The sequence below is a fragment of the Anser anser genome, assembly GCF_964211835.1.
Source record: "Anser anser genome assembly, chromosome: 8".
Classification (NCBI taxonomy): domain Eukaryota; kingdom Metazoa; phylum Chordata; class Aves; order Anseriformes; family Anatidae; genus Anser; species Anser anser.
In genome coordinates, this window is record NC_139728.1 from 17,445,232 (window position 1) to 17,467,063 (window position 21,832).

The 21,832-nt window shown below is 42.7% G+C and overlaps 1 protein-coding gene across 5 annotated transcripts; it reads left to right on the top strand.

The window, feature by feature from the left end:
• The first annotated feature begins 1,184 nt into the window (after positions 1-1,184).
• MCOLN2 (mucolipin TRP cation channel 2) lies at positions 1,185-20,341 on the top strand. Of its 5 annotated transcripts, none has more exons than XM_083847202.1 (14): positions 1,185-1,615; positions 3,978-4,137; positions 6,471-6,644; positions 9,127-9,271; positions 9,778-9,865; positions 10,002-10,098; positions 10,540-10,639; positions 12,130-12,245; positions 13,644-13,793; positions 15,328-15,429; positions 15,540-15,662; positions 17,376-17,582; positions 18,136-18,251; positions 19,545-20,341. In XM_083847202.1, the coding sequence occupies exons 1-14, from the start codon at positions 1,566-1,568 to the stop codon at positions 19,579-19,581; spliced, it is 1,665 nt and encodes a 554-aa protein (XP_083703328.1). In that variant the 5' UTR covers positions 1,185-1,565; the 3' UTR covers positions 19,582-20,341. The 5 variants fall into 5 exon arrangements, with proteins under 5 accessions (XP_083703328.1, XP_083703332.1, XP_083703329.1 ...); XM_083847206.1 differs by lacking the exon at positions 1,185-1,615 and adding an exon at positions 2,240-2,379; XM_083847203.1 differs by lacking the exon at positions 1,185-1,615 and adding an exon at positions 2,991-3,130.
• The last annotated feature ends 1,491 nt before the right edge of the window (positions 20,342-21,832 follow it).

Consider the following 21,832-nt stretch of genomic DNA (forward strand, 5'->3'; position numbering starts at 1 on the left):
TTGCATTTAGACAATGATGGGAAAGGCCACAGTGTGAAGCCAGAAAGGAAGGGTTATCTGAAATTAGGAGATGGCTATGTGAAGCAGCGGATAGGCTGGGGTGGGAGGAAAAGGAGGGACATACTGCTCAGAAAGTTAGCAGAGCAACACTTACACATTTCTGGCTATGGATGCAGGCTAGCATATGAGGGAAAGATCCGTACTTTGAAAGATTACTGGCTGACACCTGCTCAGGTTGTCCAGTTGTGGCTACAAACAAATGCTCTTTGTATTACATACCTATTTATTTATTTACTAAGAGAAAGAGATGCTCAAACATTTATTTTTCTCTGTGGTAGTCGTGCTGCCAATCCAAGTGCTTGCTGTCCAGATTTACAACCTGCTCAGTTCCTGGTGTTCAGGACCCTTCTCTGCCGGAGCACTTGGCTCACCTGAGAAGCAGCCAGGCGGGTCTGTGCTTTCTGGTCTGCTGGCTGCGACTGAGACAAAGGGCAGCTCTGCCAGGAGCCTCACAGCTGCTGCCGTTGCATGGGATGAGGCTTTTTACTCTTATTTCTTGTCAACATATGATGTGCTGACTATAGCCTTGTAGAGACAATGATCTCTGTTAAAAAAAAAAAAAGTCTTGACCTCAGTATCAGTGACCTCAACATCAGCAATGCTAGCGACACATGTAAAGCTGCATCCTGGAGACATCACTATCTTCGTGCCGATACAACCACCAGGCAGGCACAGATAGCACTGTAAAGTGTAGGTGGGGAGAGCAAATAAGCAAATTAAGCACCAGATGAAATTACTGTGCTCAAAAATGCCCTCTGAAAGAAAATGGGGCTCTAAGCACTGTCCATGAAGGTGTGGAGGGGTAAGAGTTGCTTTATGGAGGTTTTTTCAGTCAGTATTCCCTCATGAAAACAAGCAGCAGGGTGCTAAACGTGGGTCACAGCACTGCTGACACCGAAGCTTGTCTCAGTACTGTGGTTTTGCATATGGCTCGGCAGTGAAAACTTCTTGTTTTTAGCACACCTCCTATGTATTAACAGAATAAGTCAGACTGAGGGGAATAGGGCCTTCTGAGCACCGCTGCCCACGCCGCATATCCCTGAGGGAACGAGTACAGTACGCATGCAAAGAGGGGGAAATCAACCCCCCGTTTTGCTCACAACTTAAAATTAAAGCAATTAAAAGCAACAAGTGCATAAGTCGTGTAGGCAGGTGAGGGGCTCGCGGGTGCCCTGGTGAAGCCCCCGCCAACCCTCCCCGTTTGCAGGGGGCACAAAACGCCGCTTCTCCAGCGCTGAGGTGCCGCCGGGCCGCCTTGGGCCGGGCCACCCTCTGCCCCTGACTCCGCCGGGGGGGCACCGCGGTACCCGCGGGGGCTGCCACCGCTGGGCCTCGGCCTGGGGTCCCATCCGGTGCCGTCCCGTCCCACCGCTCCCGGGGCACGGGTCCGCCCTCCTCCGCCCGCGCCCCTTAAAGCCAGCGGGGCCGGGGCCCGGAGGGACGGCGCTGCGCAGCCCCGGCCGCTCGGGAGGCGGCGCTGGCTCCCTCCCCGCCGCGGGCCGCCCATGGAGATCTCCCTCAAGTACCTGCCCGGCGGCCGGGCCGCCGCCAGCGGGTGAGCGGGGCGGGGAGGCGGCGGGGCTGGGGTGGGGGTGGCAGCCCCCGGTGTTCCCCCGAGCTGGGCTGCGGGAGGTCGGCCCCCGCCGCGGGGCGGCAGGTAGCGGGCAGGTAGCGGGCAGGTAACGCTGCGGTGTCGGCTCCCCTGGGCACAGCTCGCTCGTGTCGGTGCCCCCGGGGCCGGGACCGTGCCGGGATGCAGCCCCCCCACCGCCGTGCCCCGAGCTGGGGGCTCGGAGCTGGGCGATGCTCACAACGTGCGGCCCCCCGCTGACCGCTCAGAGTGCTCTAACCACCGCTTTTCACGCTTATTTCCTAATATTTTGGTTAGAAGTTGCAGCTCTGCAGTTTAATGCAATTTATTTGAATGGTACTTTGCATTTATTCTAGATATTAACGGCTTAGAAAGCAATTGCTGTGTATCGCCTGTTGTTGAGGGTATTATTCCTTAAATACCACCCCAGAGCACTCCCGCCTGTTGGTTGCTGGAAGCAGAAACCCAACAGCGATGCAGGCTTGAGTCTCACCTCTTCTTTTGTAAATCAAAATGTGCGCTGCTTTCCGTGGCTGAACTTCCTGCCAAGAGTTTCTGCAGCTGGTTACTGAAGGAAGCTGAAGGCATCAGTGAAGATGATCCCTCGCAGCGCAGATAAGCGAGGGTTGTGTAGAAGTGAAAGTACTGTTATTAGTCACCTTGTAGCTGCTAGAGTAGCTGTAGGGGCTTGAGAGGCGACTTTGGAAAAAACCACCGTGATTTCCATGGTATGTACTCGAATATCTAAGGAAACAGTCTTTCTCGGAAAGCTTGCTGTTTGCTTTAACATCTGCCATTTCAGATATGATTTACTTGAAGTTTAAGGGAGGATTTTGCTTATATCTTGGGGTGCTTTTTACGTCATACTTCTATGCTTTAGATATCAATCAGATCCAGCTTAAACCTGCTCCGTTTCCTCCTCCTTTCCCTGCTCCTATTCGTTTTAGTCTGGTGCAGGTCTTGTTCATTGCGTACCACACAAGTGCTTCTGCCTGTTCACGAGCAGCCGGGACAGGAGAAGCTCTTTCCTGGGGTGTCAGTGCTGGGTTGAAAAGCACACATATCTCCTTCCTTAGGGACTACTCAGTTATTATTATATTTTTCTGTTAGATTTGGTTGTTTGTTTTTCCAAGTTTATATCTTATACTGGACTGACTTTAATCACATTTGTTTTTTCTTAAAAATCCAAGTACAATTGTATTTTACAAGTTTTCCTTTTAAAACCATTCCTGTGTTTTCCCTGTCTCAAAACCAAAAGCAACCTCCCCCCCCCCCCCTTTGTGAATGATTGATTTAATGTGTAATAAAGATAACCTTTGAGATTCTGATGCTAAAATAGATTTTCACTTCCTCTTATGGAGGAATGGCACCGCGCTGCCTTTGCGGTTAGCTCTCGCTTCTCGTGTTTGCCTGCTCTAGCAAGCCAAATGCACCTCATGGTCTACTGTTCGGGCAGAAATACCTGTACTCCTCGGACAGGTGGGGGCAGAAGAAGTAAGACTGTGTCTGAAAACTTGGAATTGGTCGTTTTGGTTTTGACCTTGAGAGAAAATTTCCTTTTTAAAATTCGGAAGGTGGGAGCAGTTCTGTGGATGGTTAACGGGACTGATAATCAGCTGGTGTAGCCGTTTCAGGTGTGCTTGCTCTGCCTTGACAACTGGAGGGGGGAGAGAGGTTACATGCTTGGTTCTGACCTTTGTCTGAGGCAGGGAAACCCGGACAACTGCAGCACTGGAGAACAAGGGTAGAAAGACTGTGAGAGAAGGGGAAAGCTTTCAATGCCGTGTTCAGCTGAGAGGGAGAAGCTTCCAGTGGTTTAAGACATCTACAACAGCAGTCCTCTGTGCTTGTTCTTTTTTTTTTTTAACCTATTTGATTTCTTTTTTTCCTCAAATATTTAAACGTCTATGACTTTAGCCCTTAAAGAGGTGTGTTCATGATGGCAGTGCGCTCTGAAGCCTGCTTGGGTTGTTTAGTCTTAAAGGCATCTTTTTCTGGTGGTGGAATGTGGGTTGTTCAGTGAAGTGTTAACAGTGGCCTCTTCTTGCTTCAAAGCTTCAGTTTTAAGAGCGGGATAAAACTAGACTTGTTATTGCCATTACAGGTCCTATTTAACAACTGTTTCCTGAGAAATAGCTGTTTAATTATGTTATGGTTGAGTGATTTTAATTATGTGATCATACGTTAATATTTCTTAAATTCTACTGTTTATAAAGAAATTACACACCCTTTATGTCATGTGGAGATGTGAGGTGAAAATGCAAAATGAGGGAATAATTTGCTGAAGTGTTCTGTTGGGTTCTAATTAACATTGTTTGTATGGCAGAAATATGATGGCTCAGTCAGATTTAGACCTAAAAGAGACGGCTCTAAAAGAGGATTTGAAATTTTACTTCATGAACCCATGTGAAAAATACAGAGCAAGACGTCAGATACCATGGAAACTGGCTTTGCAGATTTTGAAGATCCTTATGGTGACTACACAGGTAATCTTTCCTCTGTTTTTACTCCCAGAAAAGCAATGATATGCAGGAGAAGGAGGTCTGTGGTCTTTGTCTCTGCCATCTCTGAGTATTCTTCATTGGCTTTGACTTTCTGATTCAGTCCAGAAAGAAAAAAAAAATACTATGAAAGCTGTATGTTGAAGGGGAAGAATAACAAATTAAATTACAAAAGCCTCCTAGAGGTTTTGCGGCAGCATTTGACCAAATCATTTGCTGTTTCTAAGATAGCACTTTAAAGAAATTACTCATCCCTTCCTCTAAATCCAACACCATCTTAAGAAGTGCTTGTGTCACAGTGCTGCTGCATGTTCTGCTTCCTGCTGCACTCATATATCACTGTTTCACTGGGTCACGTCAAAGGTGGTGGTCCTCAGAATCTAGTCAGTGACTTCAAATGTACGTGTTCAGTGTGAAAATGCTCGGCAGTCTGTCTGCTGATGCAGGGAATGACCAGGCTGTGGGAATCAGGCGTGCCCCTTGCTTCTGTCACCGAGTGATGCATTTCAAACAGTCTGCGGAGAGCTGGACAGGTAGGGGCAGAGAAGAGGAGGCTGTTAAACACACCGCTGTCATGGTGCAGTTGGTTATCTTACTATCCACTGGCAAATGCTGACTGGCAGGTCCCTTCATAGCCCTCTGTGAGCTTTGCTTTCAAAGGACACAAGATTTCCTGGATCAGTTCCTAAGGCTTCTTTCAGGCTGACCTTGGGCCTTGCTCTGACACCTGCCAGGTAGTCAGCAAGAGAAGGAAAACAAACTGTGAAGGCTCAAGGCAGTCTTGAATAGGAGCTAATATCAGGTAGACAGATTCTCGTAAGTGTCTGTATATTTCACAGATCCCAGATAATGTCCTGGAAGTTGTTTAAGCCTTCTTGTAGCTGCTTCTGCCTCATGTCAGCCTATTACCAGGCTCCTGTTGCAGCTCCTTAGGTGTGGTGTAGCAGCTGGACATCTGTGCCTTAGTGAAAAGCAGAAGAGGCATCTGTCCCAGCGTGGGGAATAAGTTTTACTCCAACTCTGTGCAGAAATCCCCTAGGGAGTCCCCTGAGGAAATTCTGCTGTTTGATTTCTCTGTATTGTGGCTGGAAGACCCCTGTGGACTGTTGTTGTTGGTTTTGTTTGGTTTTGTTTTTCCAGAGATCCTAACTAGTTAAAACTGCACCACTAGTGCTGTGGACTCATTTGTAGCACAGTTAACAATTTTGTAGCCAACTGAAAATGTAATTGATTTAAAACTTGGCTAGAAGCATGAATATCTTTAATCTAAAGACTGTGCCTAACAGGCACAGCTGGCACCTCCTTTTTCTTTGTTCTGGCTGTAGTTTCGCTGTGCAACCAAAAAGTCTTTCTCTAAATAGTACTGCTGCATGTATCCTTTTAGCCTGGCCCAGAGCTAAGCAATTACTGCCTCGGACAAATGATGAAGTGTGCCAGCGAAGGGGAAAAAATAGGTGTGCTTTCCAGCTTCCATTGTTTTCAGTGAAGGCACCTGAATGTTAGTGGAGCCTGCCTGTTTGCTTTGGGGGACTTCTAAGTCTGTGGTTCCCTTGCAGTTTCTCCCTCCTGCTTCTACCAGTTTCTCGCAGGGCTTGGAAACTTGATGCAGTAATGAGCCAGTTTCACATTTACCGTTAGTGAACAATTGAATCCTGGGATGAAGGGTTAGCTATCTGGGGCCTGGGATATGCTCCAGCTATGATGTTCATGAAGAAACTCTTGCCGCTTCATTTCAGCATTTAGGGGCATCCATACAGGTGGTCAGCACAAATCCTGAGAAGTGACTCTGCTGTCTTCTGCTGCTGCTTGTTATAGCCTCCTTAAGCAGCACCTGGGGCCCCAGGTGATGCTTTTTGTTGCCCTGGGGTCCCACATAGCTTTGCTGTAGCCTTGTGCCGTGCCAAGGACCTGCTGGAATTTGTCCCATAGCAAAGCAGGGCATTTTTGGGGTAGCAGTCTGTGCTGTTAGGTGAGCTCTTCTGCCCCTTGCACCCTCCACAAAATTTTTGGCAAGCTTCAGTTAGAGCTGCTGGTTGTGGGTGTGTAAAAGGCAGCAGTGACCTAGCTCTTTGTGTAGTTGTTGCACTGTAAGTTTTGCAGAAAACTTTGGTTTTCTGTTTCTTTTGCCATGCATGTGGTGACCTTGACTTTAGTAGTGGTGTGGTGTTCATTAGCATTGTAAACAGGCAGATACTCTGCTCCTATTGTAGCAGGATCACAGTAATTGGCACCTTTCTATTTTGTATTTATTGTCCTTTAAAGCTGTTCCCAAAATGTTGCTGCTTGAACAGTACTCAAAACTCTGTTTCTCTTGTCAGCTTATCTTCTTCGGTTTGAGTAACCAGCTGGTGGTTTCATTCAAAGAGGAAAACACTGTCGCTTTTAAACACCTATTCCTGAAAGGCTATTCTGGTCTTGATGAAGATGACTACAGCTGCAGCATATATACACAGCAGGATGCTTACGATAGTATTTTTTATGTTGTTAATCAGGTAAGTGCATTTGTTTATAATGAAGAGTGTTGAAGCTGAATGTAGAGCTAATAGACCTCTGCTAAGCCTCTATTTTTCTGTCTCTATTTGAATTTCAACTTTGATATTTTAGTGAATCCACTTAGGTGGGATGTTCTGAAGCTTGTGTGTAGATGTCTGCATTTTTGTCTCCTGGAGATAAATCTAAGACAAATTTTATTTGGTTAGTGGATAGTACTGAAATCCAGAAAACCTGAAAAATCAGTCATCTCGCATGAACTGGAACCTTTGTTTAGGTCTTGCTTTGAAGAGCCATGGGCCTGAGTATACCTATGTGTGGTATTCAAAAAATTTTGTGCTTACAGCTATACTGAATTGCAGCTTTGTAGTGAGTGCCAGAGGCCTCAAAATGGGGAATACGGTACTCCCAGGAATGTAGGGGCACTGGCCCTGGCTAGGGATGGCATTTTAAGGAACCTCCCCTTTATAATTGAGGGAGGAGGGTGAATAAATCTAGAATGAAAATTCAGTATGTATTTTTATATTTAATACATTCGGAAGTCATGAGATGAAAGAGGTTGTGTGTGTGTGTGTAAAATGGGACATGTTGTTTGTGTTCAGGAATGGTGATAGGCTCAGGAACAGTTCAGGTGTGAGGAACAGCAACTGGCTTTGAACCACCTCTCCCTTCCCGGACCTCAGGACGTTAGCTCTGACGCAGTCAGAGCAGTGCTGCCCACTGCCAGCTGTGCCTGGCAGCACCTGGGGATGCTGTGGTGCGAGGCCATGCCTCCTCTTTAAATGTGTGCTTGTGCTGGGGCTTGCTGCTTCTCAGACATCTCTACACTACAGCAGAGCCCTCAGCAGATCAAACACATTTCTACTGTGCAGCGCAAGGTCAAGGGTCTGGCTGTTAAAATGAGTGCTGAGGTAGTTTTCTCCATCTTCCGAGTTCTCAATATTGCTACTATTTCTGCTCCAAAATGTTCTTTTTTTTTTCTTTCTTGCTTGCTTGCTTTCTCTCTTTTCCTTCTTTTGTAGGCACTAATGCTGAGGTGAAGTCCAGATAGAAGACAGTAGAGAAATAATAGCTTATATCCTCAAGAATGAGCCAATGTGTGATACAGGCATCAGGAAAAGGTCTCTTCATAAAATGTCTATGTTGTATAAATGTAGACATATTGTTCAAGAAGGATAAAATTGTGTAGTCTGGGTGCTGGTGCTGAGCTGGGCTGGCACATGGGCTTGTCGCTGAGCTGCTCTGCTGCTGGGCAGCCGAGAGGCACGGCAGGAGCTGTGCCCCAGGTGCCAGCATCACCTGCAAGGTGAGACTCCACGGTCAGAGCATATACCTGGCATCCAGCCCTGGGGCTGTGTAGGAGGCAGGTCAGGATAGGATCAGCCTTGAAACGGAGTTTTTCAGTGGATCCATGCGTGGAGAATGCTTGACTTGACATTCCTTATTGGCTTGCATTTCTAGCCCTTGTTTTTAAGCACATACGAAGAAGCTAGCACAGTGACGCTTTCCAGGTGACTTGCACTGTGTGTAAAGTAAGTGGAAACTAAAGTGCCTTCTTCACAGGCGTACTTTGAGTTGCCTCTGTGCTTGTGTAAAGCAGACAGGTTAAATTACTTTTGGATGCTGCCCAAGCTGTGTGTGTGCTCCTTGGTTGCTAGCTGTACAGCAGATACGTGGCTTCACTCTCCTGTAGTTACAGGGAGCAGCTTTGATTTTGCTCTTGGGGTAGGTTTTACAGACAAAGATACAACTGTGACTTGGACTGTAAGTACTTTCAACCTAAGCCTCTTCATGGAGGCAGTAATAATTTGGGTACACTTATCTTCGTGAGATGACTACTTTAGGGAAGGGATTGCTGTAGAAAAAGAGCAGAAATTTGCAAATCACTTACTAGTCTTTCCAGGCCTTAACACTAAACCCATAATAGCTCATGTAAGTCCTAAGCTTGCTTAGTATTGTGCTTTTAACTGTTTTAACCAGCATCTGAGCTCAAGATAGAAGAGTTTAACTTATACAGCCCAGGATTTTTTTAAAATTGTGCTGAATTTTAAACCAAAGATCTTAAAGTTTCAAGTGGTTTGAAAACTAGCACCTTCATGAGTTAAATACATAAGATATCCCTGGAGTGTGTGTGGTTAGTAGCAGGACTGCACTGAAGTCCCTGCCACGCATCTCATTAAAGCTTGTCTGCTGGCTTGCTGAACAGCACACGGGTAATCATTTGCCGGCAGCCCAGTAGGTATGGGGCAACTAGTCACTGTGTAACCAGGATGTCAAGCACTACTCATTAGTGGCCAGCAGCCGGCTTAGCTTCCTATGAGATGCCCCAAAATCTTTACTTTCACATAGTCTGCAAGTTGAGGGGTTTTCTTTTCTTTATGCAAAAGTTGTATTGATGCATGTAACTGAGACAGCAAGTTACTGTCTCTGGCAGAAAGAGGAGAATCTCTGTTAACTTCTAGTTCTGTTTTGCTTTTAAACTAGTACAAACAATTAAAGAACATATCCTTGGGGACGCTTGGTTATGAACATGATGGATCAGGTTTAAAAATTTGTAAACAGCAGTACAAGAAAGGTGCAATGCTTCCTTCCAATGACACACTGAACATAGACGTTTCTACTGAAACAGGTATGGTACTGTTGCACTAAAAAGTATCTTGAACTGTAGAGTATTTAAATTCTAATGCTAAATCAGTAAAATTTAAAACTAATGGCTTTTTTTTCTGTGGTGCTCATGTGTTTTTTTTGCCTCTTTCCCTCTTGCTTATCTACCTAAAAGTGACAACTGTGTAGACTATAGGAAGCTATTCAGCTGCTGTCATTAGCTGGTTGTGGTCTTATTTTTATTTTTTTTCTTTTTTCCTGTTTGTTTTTTCATCTCCATTCCATGCAGAAAGTTCAAATGCAGGTTTCTGAGTGCTGATAAGGCTGTAACTTCTGTAGGTGGGTGTCCTTACCACCTCTCAGAGCAGAGACCTGGCTGCAGCTTCTCCACAGCTGCTTACATAATCCCCTAGCTGGGACTCTGTGAATATTTGCTTGATTAGGACTTATGATTGAACCCAATTAGGTGAATTTTATGGTGCTTTATATGTGAAATTTTTAGCATTTTATCTTTTTGTCTTCTCTTTGCAGAATGTATCGTTTTAAAGCCACAGGAGCTGGCCAGTAAAAATGCTGAACTGAAGTTGAACTCTTCATTCTTCAATCTTGAATTTTATAGGTAAAGTAGTGTGGGATTTGGTTTTGCAATTTTTTTCACTTTCATATGGATATGATGGATTTGGATTTGTACAGTTTCTGTGCTTTGTGTATGCATGTATTTGTGTGTATATTTATATACTTTTTAAAACATTCAGGCTTATACAGGTTGAAATCTCCTTCAAGCTGAAAGGCATTGCCCTACAAACAATCCATGCCCGTGAATTGCCTGACTGCTATGCATTTCAAAATACTGTAAGTGACTGTGGGGTATGGCACTTCCAACACTATACATATAACAAGAGTTTAAGGGCCCACAGGCATCATCCTTGTATCTAGACTGGAAGGGAAAAGCAGTTGAGTCCTGGCCCTTACCCCTTCTTACCAAAGGTTCCTGGAATTGTTTCCATGGGCCAATGTTGTTTCCAGCTGCTAACTTCATAGCCTGAGAAGGAGGTAAGTAATTGCTAGTCTACTGAAGGCTAAACTTGAAGTTTGGCTTCTTGGAATACTGCCTTTTATGCTATAAGATACATGTTCTCAAACTATTTCTACACCACTGTTTATGGTGACAGCTTTCTTAAAACTTACCTGAATAACAAATACTGATATATATTATGTCAGAACAGTTACCAAAATTTGTTTTATAAATACATTTTTGTTGGTCTTGCTTCTGATATACTCTTGTGCTTCCAGATCACTTTCAATAATAGAGCTCACAGTGGAAAAATCAAAATCTATTTTGATAGTGATACTGATATTCAAGAATGCAAAGACTGGCACATACTTGGTTCTGGTGAGTATAGCACACACTTTTGCACAATGGCATTGTTACACATCTCCTCCTGTCATTTCACCTGCTCTGTAAGTCTGTCTAACAAGACTTTCCCTATCCTGTTCATCCTCCACACTCCCTGCCCTTGCAACAAAAAGCTTTGCCTGATGCAACTCATTACCTCTTTGTAATCAGGTGTTTGGGAAATAATCCCCTTTTACAGAAGAGATTGAGATAACATGGGCATCTCTATACAGTGGTGTGTGTTAGCAGTAGGCTCTATCTGGAAGGAGGGTGGATGTTTCTCTTAGAGATTTTAATTGTTCTACTGATCTGAGATTGCTCAAACGATTCCAGTTCATGTACTAACAATGGTAAACTCCCAACTCAATCCTTTTTACAACTTTCAAAAGCGTTTCTTTATGAGCAGTTGAAGCATGCTATTTCTGAAAGAGTTTAGAGTTGTCTTTTTTCTTTAATTGTTTTTTCCACTGATAAATTTCATGATGTGCATGAGCAAGGGATGGTATCTACCTTTTTTTTCAATTGTGAAGGCTTTATCTAATGGTTGAGGATTGTGTACTAAAGACTCCTTCGCAGGAATAGTCACTGTACTGAACAGTATGTGACTACTTCTGTATGTCGACTTGCTGTAAAGGACTATGGCAGAGTAATAGTTGTGTGTCCTATACAGGATCTCAATTAATGATGATGTTAAATAGCCTGCCTTTGGCCAAAGCCAACTTTTCTCTGATAATAGCATGTGGTACTGATATTAAAGAGATATCTTATAGTGTGTTCTGAATAACCACAAAGTGTTCTGGCTTGCATCTATTTACAAAATTTCTTGGTGGCTGTCTTTCAGCTAGCTGTTCTTGAGTAGTTTGTTTACATGTAATAACCAGCTGAGGGACCATGTGTAATTTTGCAATAAACCTGAAGTGCTGTTTACAATGGTAAAGAGTGTTTTACTGTATTTCATATAGTTAAAAAATACATGTGATAGGGACAATTGATGATAAAACATCTGTTCTGGGTTTACATGATGGCTTCTAAATCTGTGCATGAAAAGAATACAATGCAAAAGTCAAACAAGTTTGATTGCAGGTCAGGGAATGAGAAACAAGGTGGGATTTTTTTTGTTGTTTGGTTTTAAAGTTAATACAGATGTTGACTCATATCAACATCACTTCTTTTACCCTGTGTAGTTGTAACACTGTTGGAGCACAGATGTAGATGGAGAGATGAACTTAGTGGAGAAAGGGGACACCTGTATTAATATTCCCAGTTTTGTTTTAATTTTGAAAAACTCAAGCATGCTTATAATTCTTGATACCCATGTAATTCTCTGGTCAATTGTACTCAAGACATACTTGTTCAAAAATGAGTAGTTTCATACCTCCTTTCTTCATGGGGTAAGAGTTTAAATGCAATATATCTGACCATTTTGTAACAATATGTGCTCAAAAAGATGTGAAGACTAACTCTTTCCTTTCCTTGGCTTTTTACAGTTCTCCAGAAAAACAGTCAGTATATTCTAGTTTTTGATGGATTTGTCATCTTAAGTTGCTTAGCATCTCTTATCCTCTGCACACGATCCATTGTTCTTGCATTGAGGCTACAAAAAGTAAGCACAGTACTCATAATCTCAGTGTTTATTTTGTCTCTATCATGTTTGCTAGTTTTGTGAAGTGGGATGTTTTTGAAATATTGGCTGGCAAATCACTTGTGAGGATGTTGCTCTCTTGCTATATCTCTATTGCTAGAAAGGATGTGTAAGTGTCTGTGATGAACAGTTGCTTGCAGAAGGGGGTTTTACTTCTGGTTGAATTCTACTGTAATATGAAGCATTTCATTTTATCTCTTGAGGGTGCTAGGAGGGCACTTTTTGGGTGTGTGTCCAGGACTTAATGTTGTTCAGGATCTTATACAAAATAAAAACAAACAAAACCATCAAGACCTTCACAAACAAACAAAATAATACTTCTGAGTCTTTGTGCTGCTAACAGCCAACACATCTTACACCTTAAAAGTATGAATTCTCCTTCACTGACTTCAGAGCAGAAATCCGATACGGGTCATATTGTAAATTAATACTTTAATGAACATCCCTCAAAGCCAACAATAACTGGAGAACAGAAAGCATAGCATATATTTTAATTCTGTCGGTTTGTTGGTCTTTCTGAGACTGGAACAGATCTTTTCAGTTCTTCCTTCTCCCTCTACTGTCCCTGGTCAGCCCGCTGTCAGATTCCTCTTGCTTACCTTCCTTTGCAGACTCTGAGACTGACTTCATCTCAAGCTGCTTGTAGAGCCTTGTGTAGGCAGACTTGGCTCTTCTGGGCCAAAGGCTGATGCAGAGACACGAGCTGGGCCCTGAGGTGTAATAGTCTGTAACAATTAATTGGCGCAGACTTTGTAAGCTTATAGTAGGTGGAAAATAAGTGCAGGATATGTATGATATGAAAGCACAGATGCTTGTTTATCTTATTCAGTATATCCTTCTTGTCCTCACCCTTGTGTGGTTTACAGAATTCAGCAAAGGTGTTATCAAACTGCTGCCAGGAGTATGGACACTGTCATTTGTGTGTGAGCAAAAAGAACAAGTGAGAGCAGATAGGCCAGGTGGGGTGCAGGAGGTGGTATTGTTGGCTCTGTCAGAAGTGAGCCTTACAGCCATGTTTGAGTTGTAGGTATCAATTATTCTTGTCTCATTCCTGCTGGGGGGTGGATAGAAACCTCTTGTGAAGGCAGTTGACAAGGGGATAACAAGCCATGGCTAGGTTAGTGGGGATCAGTTAGGAAGTCAGCTGTTCTATGGAAAGTTGGTTTTCACCGGTCTAAATTGTTTTTCTTTCCGTTTATTTCTCTTGCTATTGCCAATGACTTTCAGGCTATTATTCCAGCACATACAATGGGAAAAAGTGGGTATGTGAATCTTGAGCATTACTACAGTACTGGGGCATCTGTACATATTTTTCATCTAAGGTGACCTGTAACTAAACATCTAAATGCTTGTCAATAGAGATTTGTGAACTTCTTCTTGGAGAAATACAAGCGTCATGTCTGTCATGCTGATCGCCTGGAGTTCATAAATGGATGGTATGTCCTAGTCATTATCAGTGATGTGATGACAATCATTGGGTCAATCCTAAAAATGGAAATAAAAGCCAAGGTGAGAGTTCAATGCTTCAGGTGAAGTACTAGTCTTGTTACAATCAGGTGTAATGTGTTTTAACTTGACGACAAATGAAAGTGAGCTACAATAGTTAATAGTTATCTTGTTTGCTTCTTGCTAGTTCTTATTTCTCCTATGTCGTTGTCCTCTGTACTGTAACACAGGCAGCTGCTTGAGATATTGGGCATTTGTTCCCCCTTGAGGATTATGTTGTATATCACATCAAACTCTTGGGCTTGCTCTTCTTTCTGAGCACTGCTCTTATGGTTGGTGGTGGGATTCTTGCATCCAGCAAAAAGGACATGCATGCATCATCTGTTAAAATGAAGGCTGTGCTGGGCTATTCTTACTAATAATTGCTTTCAGTCCCCTTTCCCCAGTGTCATTCAATAAGACCTTGTAAGCTGTTTAAACGTCTCATTTCCACAGTGCGAAGTCCCCTAATCCCTGGTTTAGAACCTGTGGGTAGACGGTTCCTAACTAAAATCCCTGGGTTATGTTATTCGTGTAAGTAGCGGTAGTGCATGTTGCACAGGGAAGTCAGGAGTCATCCGCCTTGGATAAAACAGGGGCCTGAATGGCTCCAGGGGCTGGAAGAATAGCTAGTACAGCTTGCTGTCCCAGCCTGCCCAAACTACAGGCACAACCAGTGTCAACTGCTAGTCCTTGACCTCCTCGTCTGGGCTTGCTGAAATCAATGTGTTTTGTCCAGCTGGCAGCTCTAAGTGGTGTGTGGTATGTTTTTTTTTTTTTAATTTCAATAGAGCTGTGTGTCAACAATTTGTATGTTCACAAAACTTTGTATTCTGGGAAAAGCAGAATAGGTGGTGTGCTGCTGCTGCTTCATGTGTACTAATGCTCAAAGGGCAAATGCCCAGAGTGGCTTTCAGAGGAAGCACTTGCCAATGTCCAGTTGTACGGCGAGGGTGGGAAATCGTGAACTAAATGAGTATCTCACACTTACTGTCACCAGTTCTAGCCATCTGCTCAAGCAGAATGCGAGTAGAATTGGTTACAAATGTCCCTGGTAGTGAAAATTGTGTTCCACTTCAAACAGCTGGCAACCTCCTCAAAGCTGTTAATGCTTGTAGCACAGACAGAGCTGTGGTCCTGAGGCTAACTTGTTGTTTAAATGATGGCTCACATTATACTAAATAGTGAAGGAAAGCTTGTTGGCCTAACAACGGCATATGTTAACTTTTTCATTAAAAAATAAATGAACTTGGAGATATATTCAATCTGATCCTAGAACTATGCAGTAACTAGAGTAAGGGCTTTAGTTTTTCCAGGCTTTGTGAAAAACCTCAAGAATGTCAGTGTAGATGTACTTTCATTTGCAGCACTAGTGCGTTTGGGTCATCTTGCTAAATAAGTGCAGCACACTGTGGTCTGACTTTTGTGATGTAGCAATATCCTTTGGATATCAGACTGTCCTGCTTTGTTTGTTTGACCTGCTGAAACTTGATCAGCTCTCAAGCTGACATACTTCTTGCTTAGTAACCTGACCACTTGCTCTCTTTGGATCCCTCAGAATCTTACAAGTTACGATGTCTGCAGCATTTTACTTGGAACATCAACTTTATTTGTGTGGGTCGGAGTCATCAGATACCTGGGATATTTTCAAACCTACAATGTAAGGCTGGAATCAAATATTCAACAACTATATATTTACATCTGTCACTCCTATTCAGGTCTTTGTTTAATGTGTGACCTCTTTTCCTTTCCTCCATGCTTTTTTTGTAGGTGCTCATTTTAACTATGCAAGCATCATTGCCCAAAGTGCTAAGGTTTTGTTGTTGTGCTGGGATGATTTATCTTGGCTATACTTTCTGTGGCTGGATTGTATTGGGACCGTACCATGAAAAGGTATGTCAGCAGTGTTACTCCTTTTCTGGTCAACTGTGTAAATGTCTGCGTGAAGCTCCCGGTTATGAATTTAGGACTTGTTTCTGGTATTTCTTTTTGTTTAAAAGCTCCAACACAAAAGAACATGGAAGCGTTTCTCCTTCCACATACGCTTCTTGTCACCTACTTCTTCTAACAAAATAACTCTGTTCTTGCGTTCTCTGTCTGAACTGTACTGACCTGTAATCTGAGTGTCTGTATTGTTTGGCTGGGGCTAGAGGTGCATTGCTCTGTTCTCTGTCGCCCTCTCCTGGCAATCTCGGTGCAACTGGAATGAAGTTCACTTAGCATTTCTGGGTATCACATCCACTGACCTTGTTTTCCAAATCTTTTCCATGCCATGTAACTTCAGCCACTAAATCTTGACTCAGATGGGTGGATGAGTGGTTTTCTTCTCTGTTTACTTTGCTTTGTCTGGGTATGTTGTGGTTTCTTTTATTCTGTGTTGTTTGTGTAAGCTTGATATCAAAATGTTTGCCTGGTGTGTTCATCTTCTCAGAAACCTGTGTACAGAAGTAAAGCTTTATACATTGCAAAATGCACACAAAAAAACCTCTAAATTTTGGTTTCTTTTCATAATGGATGCTGTATCTGACTGTTTGGGGGGGGGGGGAGAGAGGGGGAAGCAGGTTCCTGATTTTAAACATCCATTCATAAATAACAAACGACTTCTTGTGCTTGATTTCTGATTACACACCCTATATACAGTAAAAAAGATGCATGCTGCAGTGCTTGCTTTAGCTTTTGTTACCCCCAGGGTTTGGATTCATCAAACTCATAACTCTCTCCTCTGAAGTGTAGGTGTTCAGTCTGCATATGTCTTAAATCGAGGACAATGCATTTCTCCGGGATGCTATATGCTGTGAGATCTTCTATTGTAATAGCAGCTAAGTTCTTTATAAGAAGCACGACATGAATACTGTTCCCTGAAATCTTCCCTGCTGTCCTTGTAGAAAGCGCACTAACGATCTGAGCAGAAGGAAATGTAGTCAACAACGTGCTTATCTATTTCCATGTTAATTCGTGCTAATATTACAGATCGATATCGGGGAAACAACTGTAGTTCTGTGGGGGGTTTTGTCACCGTTGCTATTGCTGAACACTTCCCCTGTGCCCCACTGGAAGGCGATGTGGCGCTGTGCAGAGCGTGTAGAGCCCGGTGCTGGGCTGGCAGCCTGCTCCCTGCGCTGGGAGAGGGAAGAGCCTTCCCTGCTGGGCAGGTACAGAGGAGAGAGGTCCTTATTCTCAAATACTTTGAAAAACCTTAGTTGGAAAACATAACTATGCTGTTTTTCATTTATTTTTTATTTTCCTGCAGGTTTAGAATAGCTTAAAATTTAAGAACTTAAATTTTCTGCGGTGGTCACTTACTGACAACAGAAATGTAAGGAGATTTATTATCACAAAATAGACCTGTGATGCTCAACGGGCAAAAGAGCCAATGCAAAATGCTCAGAACTGTGTAGAAATATAAGCATAGCTACTACTGATAGGTATGTTTCAGTTTAAATGTTCAGAAAAGAAACGAAGGATGGTAGTGCTTCGGTTGGCTTTTTTTCTGCTAAGAGTAAAGCTCTAAAGGGAGGAAATACTTGTGTCTTGTTTCATTTTTCACCTTCCCTTTAATCTGGATGAGTGATTGAAATTCTAATAGTATTTGTACTCATTTTCTAGTTTGAAGATCTGAACACGGTGGCCGAGTGTCTGTTTTCTTTGGTCAACGGTGATGATATGTTTGCAACATTTGCTCAAATCCAGCAGAAAAGCACGCTGGTGTGGCTGTTCAGTCGGTTGTATCTGTATTCCTTCATTAGTCTGTTCATATACATGATCCTCAGCCTTTTTATTGCACTCATCACTGACTCCTACGACACCATAAAGGTAAAGCATTAGTCTTCCATTGCACTTCTAACTAGTTCTGTATTTATCCTTGTTCATCACTCAACACCAGAATATCTGGCGCTAATTATGATGACTGATTAGAATATTAGAATCTTGTATGCTGAACTGGTGTTTTGGAGAGCATTTCCTCTGCATGGCAATGCTGAATGTCCACGCTGGGGCCTCTGGAATCCAGAATTGCTGTTGCTAATGAAAATGAACCCAGGGCAATCGCAGTGAGCACAGCAGCTAGCTGGAACAAGGGAGGATCAATGCAAGCATGATTCAAGACTGCTTGCTTGTTCTTGCAGTCAGTGAACTAGATGTAAAAGAAACTGGACAATGTGAATTTTGTCACTTTTAGTTTGCTCTGATCCCACTACATATATAGTGTTTCTGGGATGGGATTGTATTTTTTTTTTCTTATAGAAATACTGAATGAATGAAACAAATCATTAAATCATTTTTTCTCTTTTGTACTCTAGAGGAGACTTGAAAACACTTAATGCCCGGTAATTTCTGATGTGTTGTAATAACATGCTTTATTTTTCAGAAATACCAGCAAAGTGGGTTTCCAGTAACAGATCTACATGAATTTCTAAAAGATTGTGGCAATGTTTGTTACAGAAAAGAACAGGCTTCCATGCCATCCATCTGTTGCTGTAGAAGGTTAGTAGGGTGTTTCTGATGAGAGTTATTCTCAGAAGTACACCAGTTAGCTTCTCACTACAAAGTGGAGCTTCGCAAATGTTGGAGCACCCAGAGTTCTGCCCATGGAGTACTTGGGCTCTATTATCCCTCCCGTGTTTTACTGGGTGTTAGATCTTTAGTCTGCTTGTGGTGAAGGGGAGCTTTTCTAAGTTTAAACACACCTTAAGTGTTTTACTCATGTAAAAGCTACCATGCAGAAACTGGTGGAAGTTGACAGAAGGATGGCAAAGTATAATGTGGAGCTGCCAAGAAGTCAAGAGAAAATTACGTCTCCTCAGCTTAGGGTTTAAGTCTTCTGTTTCTAAATAGTTTTTCCACTAGGCTGTGGGAAGTAGTAGACAGCAAGAGGATGTGATTCAGCAAGGGACCTGTACTTAATTCCACAGCTATGTTGTATCTGTGAGGCAAACCAGTCCAATGTAATCTGTCACAATACCAGAAACATTTCTAAATGTCTGGTTGCCGCTAAATTCAAACCTTTGGAGATCTAAGCTGTGGTCCTTCTTAAGCTGGTCTTGGTGAGGTATCGAGATCTCATTTGGTGCTGATCTGGTTTGGAATTCTAAGAATAGAATTCTGTTTCTGAGGAAACCTAATACACCTCTGAGTGCGTGACTGAAAAGGTAGGAGACTTCTTGTCGCTGTCACTAGACAGTCTAGGAGTATTTGTGCTTGTGCACAGAATGATTGTGGGCACAGGGCAAGGAAGCCAAGGCTATGGGAGAAGGAATAGTGCTGAATGTGAATTCTTTTTCAGTCCCAACTGGCGTAACGAATCCTTCTTATATACTGAGGCTTTTGTGAAATGCAACCTTATACTTTTGATGTACTCTGGCAGAAAGAAACCTCTTAGCCAAAAAGGAGCAAGTGAGATGATGATGGGCAGGTATCCCAGCAGTTGCTGTGGGCACTTGAAAGTTGACTAGTTCATGAGAAAGCCAGCCAGGTACAGCTTCAGGTTTCACATCTGAGTTATCATGCAAGCTAAGAGATTCTTGTCTGCTTGAGCATAATAAATATATTTTACTGTAATATGCTGCAGAGTGTGGTGAGGACAGAAGCTTGGTAGCTGGAGTGCAAATCTATAGGGCTTTTTTACTAAAACAATTTCTGCTTGATTGTCTCAGTGCAGGTGTTGAGAGCTGTATCCTGAAATGGGAGAGCACAGGGCAGAATGATCAAAATTCATCATAGTTTTGTATTGCTTCCTATTCCTTACTGAATGAAAAATTGTCAACTTTTCTTTTGCAGGCGACAAAGTGATGACAACTTAATACTCATTAATTGACGATTCTGCATTGAAATTCACCACTAATGTATGCAAAGAAAGCATAGTTGTATGGAGAATAATAATTCTCCAAATTGCAACGAAACCCACTATCTGGACCTGCCTCGTTGTGAACAGACTAATTGGACCTAATTAAGGTGTTGGGGAAGAAAAGCTGCTAATGTGACCTCAGCTGGCTGATCAGGAAAAGAGCCCAGCTGGTCTGGAGGAGACCTGTGAAGAACTCTACATTCTTGCCCCAAGTTTTGTCACATTAAAGAAGGCTGATCCTTGAGAAGTGTCTATGAGAGCTCTGTTTGCTAATCACCTCCAGGAGGAAGAAAAGTGGTGCTGAACCAGCAGTTCTTCTTAGTAAGACATACATGGATGACACTTAAAAATAATTCCACAGTAAAAACAAAAACACATGCGCACAAAAATAAATAAAAAGTAGAGTATTACAACTATTGGCAAGGGAGGAGGCTTTCATTTCACTTCAAGTGATGCATTTAGCATTGAAACTAACTTCTACTTGGCACAATTCATTTCCTTGGAATAAATTTCTGTAAAACTACAGAGCTGCAAAAAAGTGCAAAAGAATTGCTGTTCTCCTTCTTGTATATCAGTTTTAACATAAACCATTTTTAGATCATTTTTCTGTTTAATAGCTTTACTAAAAACAAAAGCAATTTGTTATCCTTTTTTGGTTGTGAGTCTTCTCTATTATGCTTACAGTATTTGATGCATATATTGTGACCAAATTAAACTTACTGCTTCACCTATAGGTAAACACTTTTTTTGCACAGTTAGAAACTTCTGTGGCAAGCATAATGTAAGGGATGATGAAAAGACTTTTCAAATTGCCTGTAAGAGAGGAAAAAAATCCTGTCCTTGTATGTGTAAGGTGGGTGGCAGCTTAGTTTGGGGTAAAAAGGAAATGATGCTGGTAAAACTTGTACAAGATCCTGACTTACTGACAGCTGTTCTTACAGAAGACTCATCCTCACAATACTGCATATACTTCCCACTACAATCTGGCAGGAAGAGTTTCAGAGAGGACCAGGAATTGCTGGTAACAGATAACTATAACGTAGAAAAATTATGGTTAAAAACTAGAACCTGGCAAATTCATGCTCCAGTATTGCCTGGGGGTCAGGAGAAAAAAAAGTTCAACCTTTTAAAAAGGTAAAGGCTTGCTAACAGTGTTGTCCAAAGCTCCTGCTCTTGTTAACAGCACTACTTGTTTACCTAAAGTAATTCATAGATAGAAAAGCCTGACTTGCTACCCTTGAGCAAAGGCGTGAAAAGTTCAGTAACATTTCTCTGATACCTTTGGTAGTGCTTGGTAGTGGTACCTATTGCTTTGGTCATGTTATCCTGCTTCTGTGCATCAGTACTGAGAGAAAAACAAGAAGCATTTTTTGTGTTTATAAAGCCTTGTTGGGGATGGACGTTGCCTGTCTCCAAGCTTATAGCTGTGCTGGGTCTCGGCCAGTGCTGGGTCTCTACCAGCCATGTCTAGTGCCTGAGCTGCAGCGCAGGAGCCCCAGTGCTCTCACTCGGGCTGCTTCTCACTGACTTGGTTGGGCATTGAGCGTGGCCTGCTGGAGCCACGGCCCAGGTAAATAGTTGTTTGTGAGGGAATCCTAGGGGAATGAGGGTACGTATTATCAACTGCAGGAATATAGAAAATGCTTATTGTTCTTACTGCTGTTCAGATTTAATTTCTATAATGGAATCACAAAGCTTTCTTGTCCTGTATTGATGTCTTTTTTAATCATATGAGCTGCTTGCTAGCTGGACCGCTGCTTCAGCCCTGCCTTATTAGAACAGGTCACTAATGTATTTTAGAAACCAATTTGTGTCTTCACCAGCTGTTTGGTGGTTTTTTGTTTTTAGTTTTTCTCTTGGAAGAAAGATAAGAGCCAGTTGCTGGAGCTCCTCATTAGCTTTCTGTTCCACCGAGGTTGAACTTAACAGGAGCTCTGGCATACGGTGACCCTTACTTCTGTGCATTAGTATGGGCTTGAATGCAGTTGCTGATTGATAGATGGTCCCTCCCCAGCTGTTAAGGAGGTGATGCACTGTAATGGAAGCAAGACCTGAATATAAGCTTTTGCAAAGTGTCCTGAAAGCAAGCTCTTACTTTTGCTTGTCTTGTTCGCTGGGAATAAAAAGCTAATCCCATGTAAGACTCAACAGGAGAGAAATGGGTGGGAAGGCAGCGCGAAGGCTGCGCTAAAGGAAAAGGGCAGGAAGGAGCAGAAGATAA

Excerpts from the sequence above, each read along its gene's own strand:
- MCOLN2 (XM_083847202.1), top strand. The coding sequence starts at position 1,566 with ATGGAGATCTCCCTCAAGTACCTGCCCGGCGGCCGGGCCGCCGCCAGC. Across the intron at positions 13,794-15,327 it reads AAATGGAAATAAAAGCCAAG|AATCTTACAAGTTACGATGT; the intron begins GTGAGAGTTCAA and ends TGGATCCCTCAG. Across the intron at positions 15,663-17,375 it reads TGGGACCGTACCATGAAAAG|TTTGAAGATCTGAACACGGT; the intron begins GTATGTCAGCAG and ends CTCATTTTCTAG.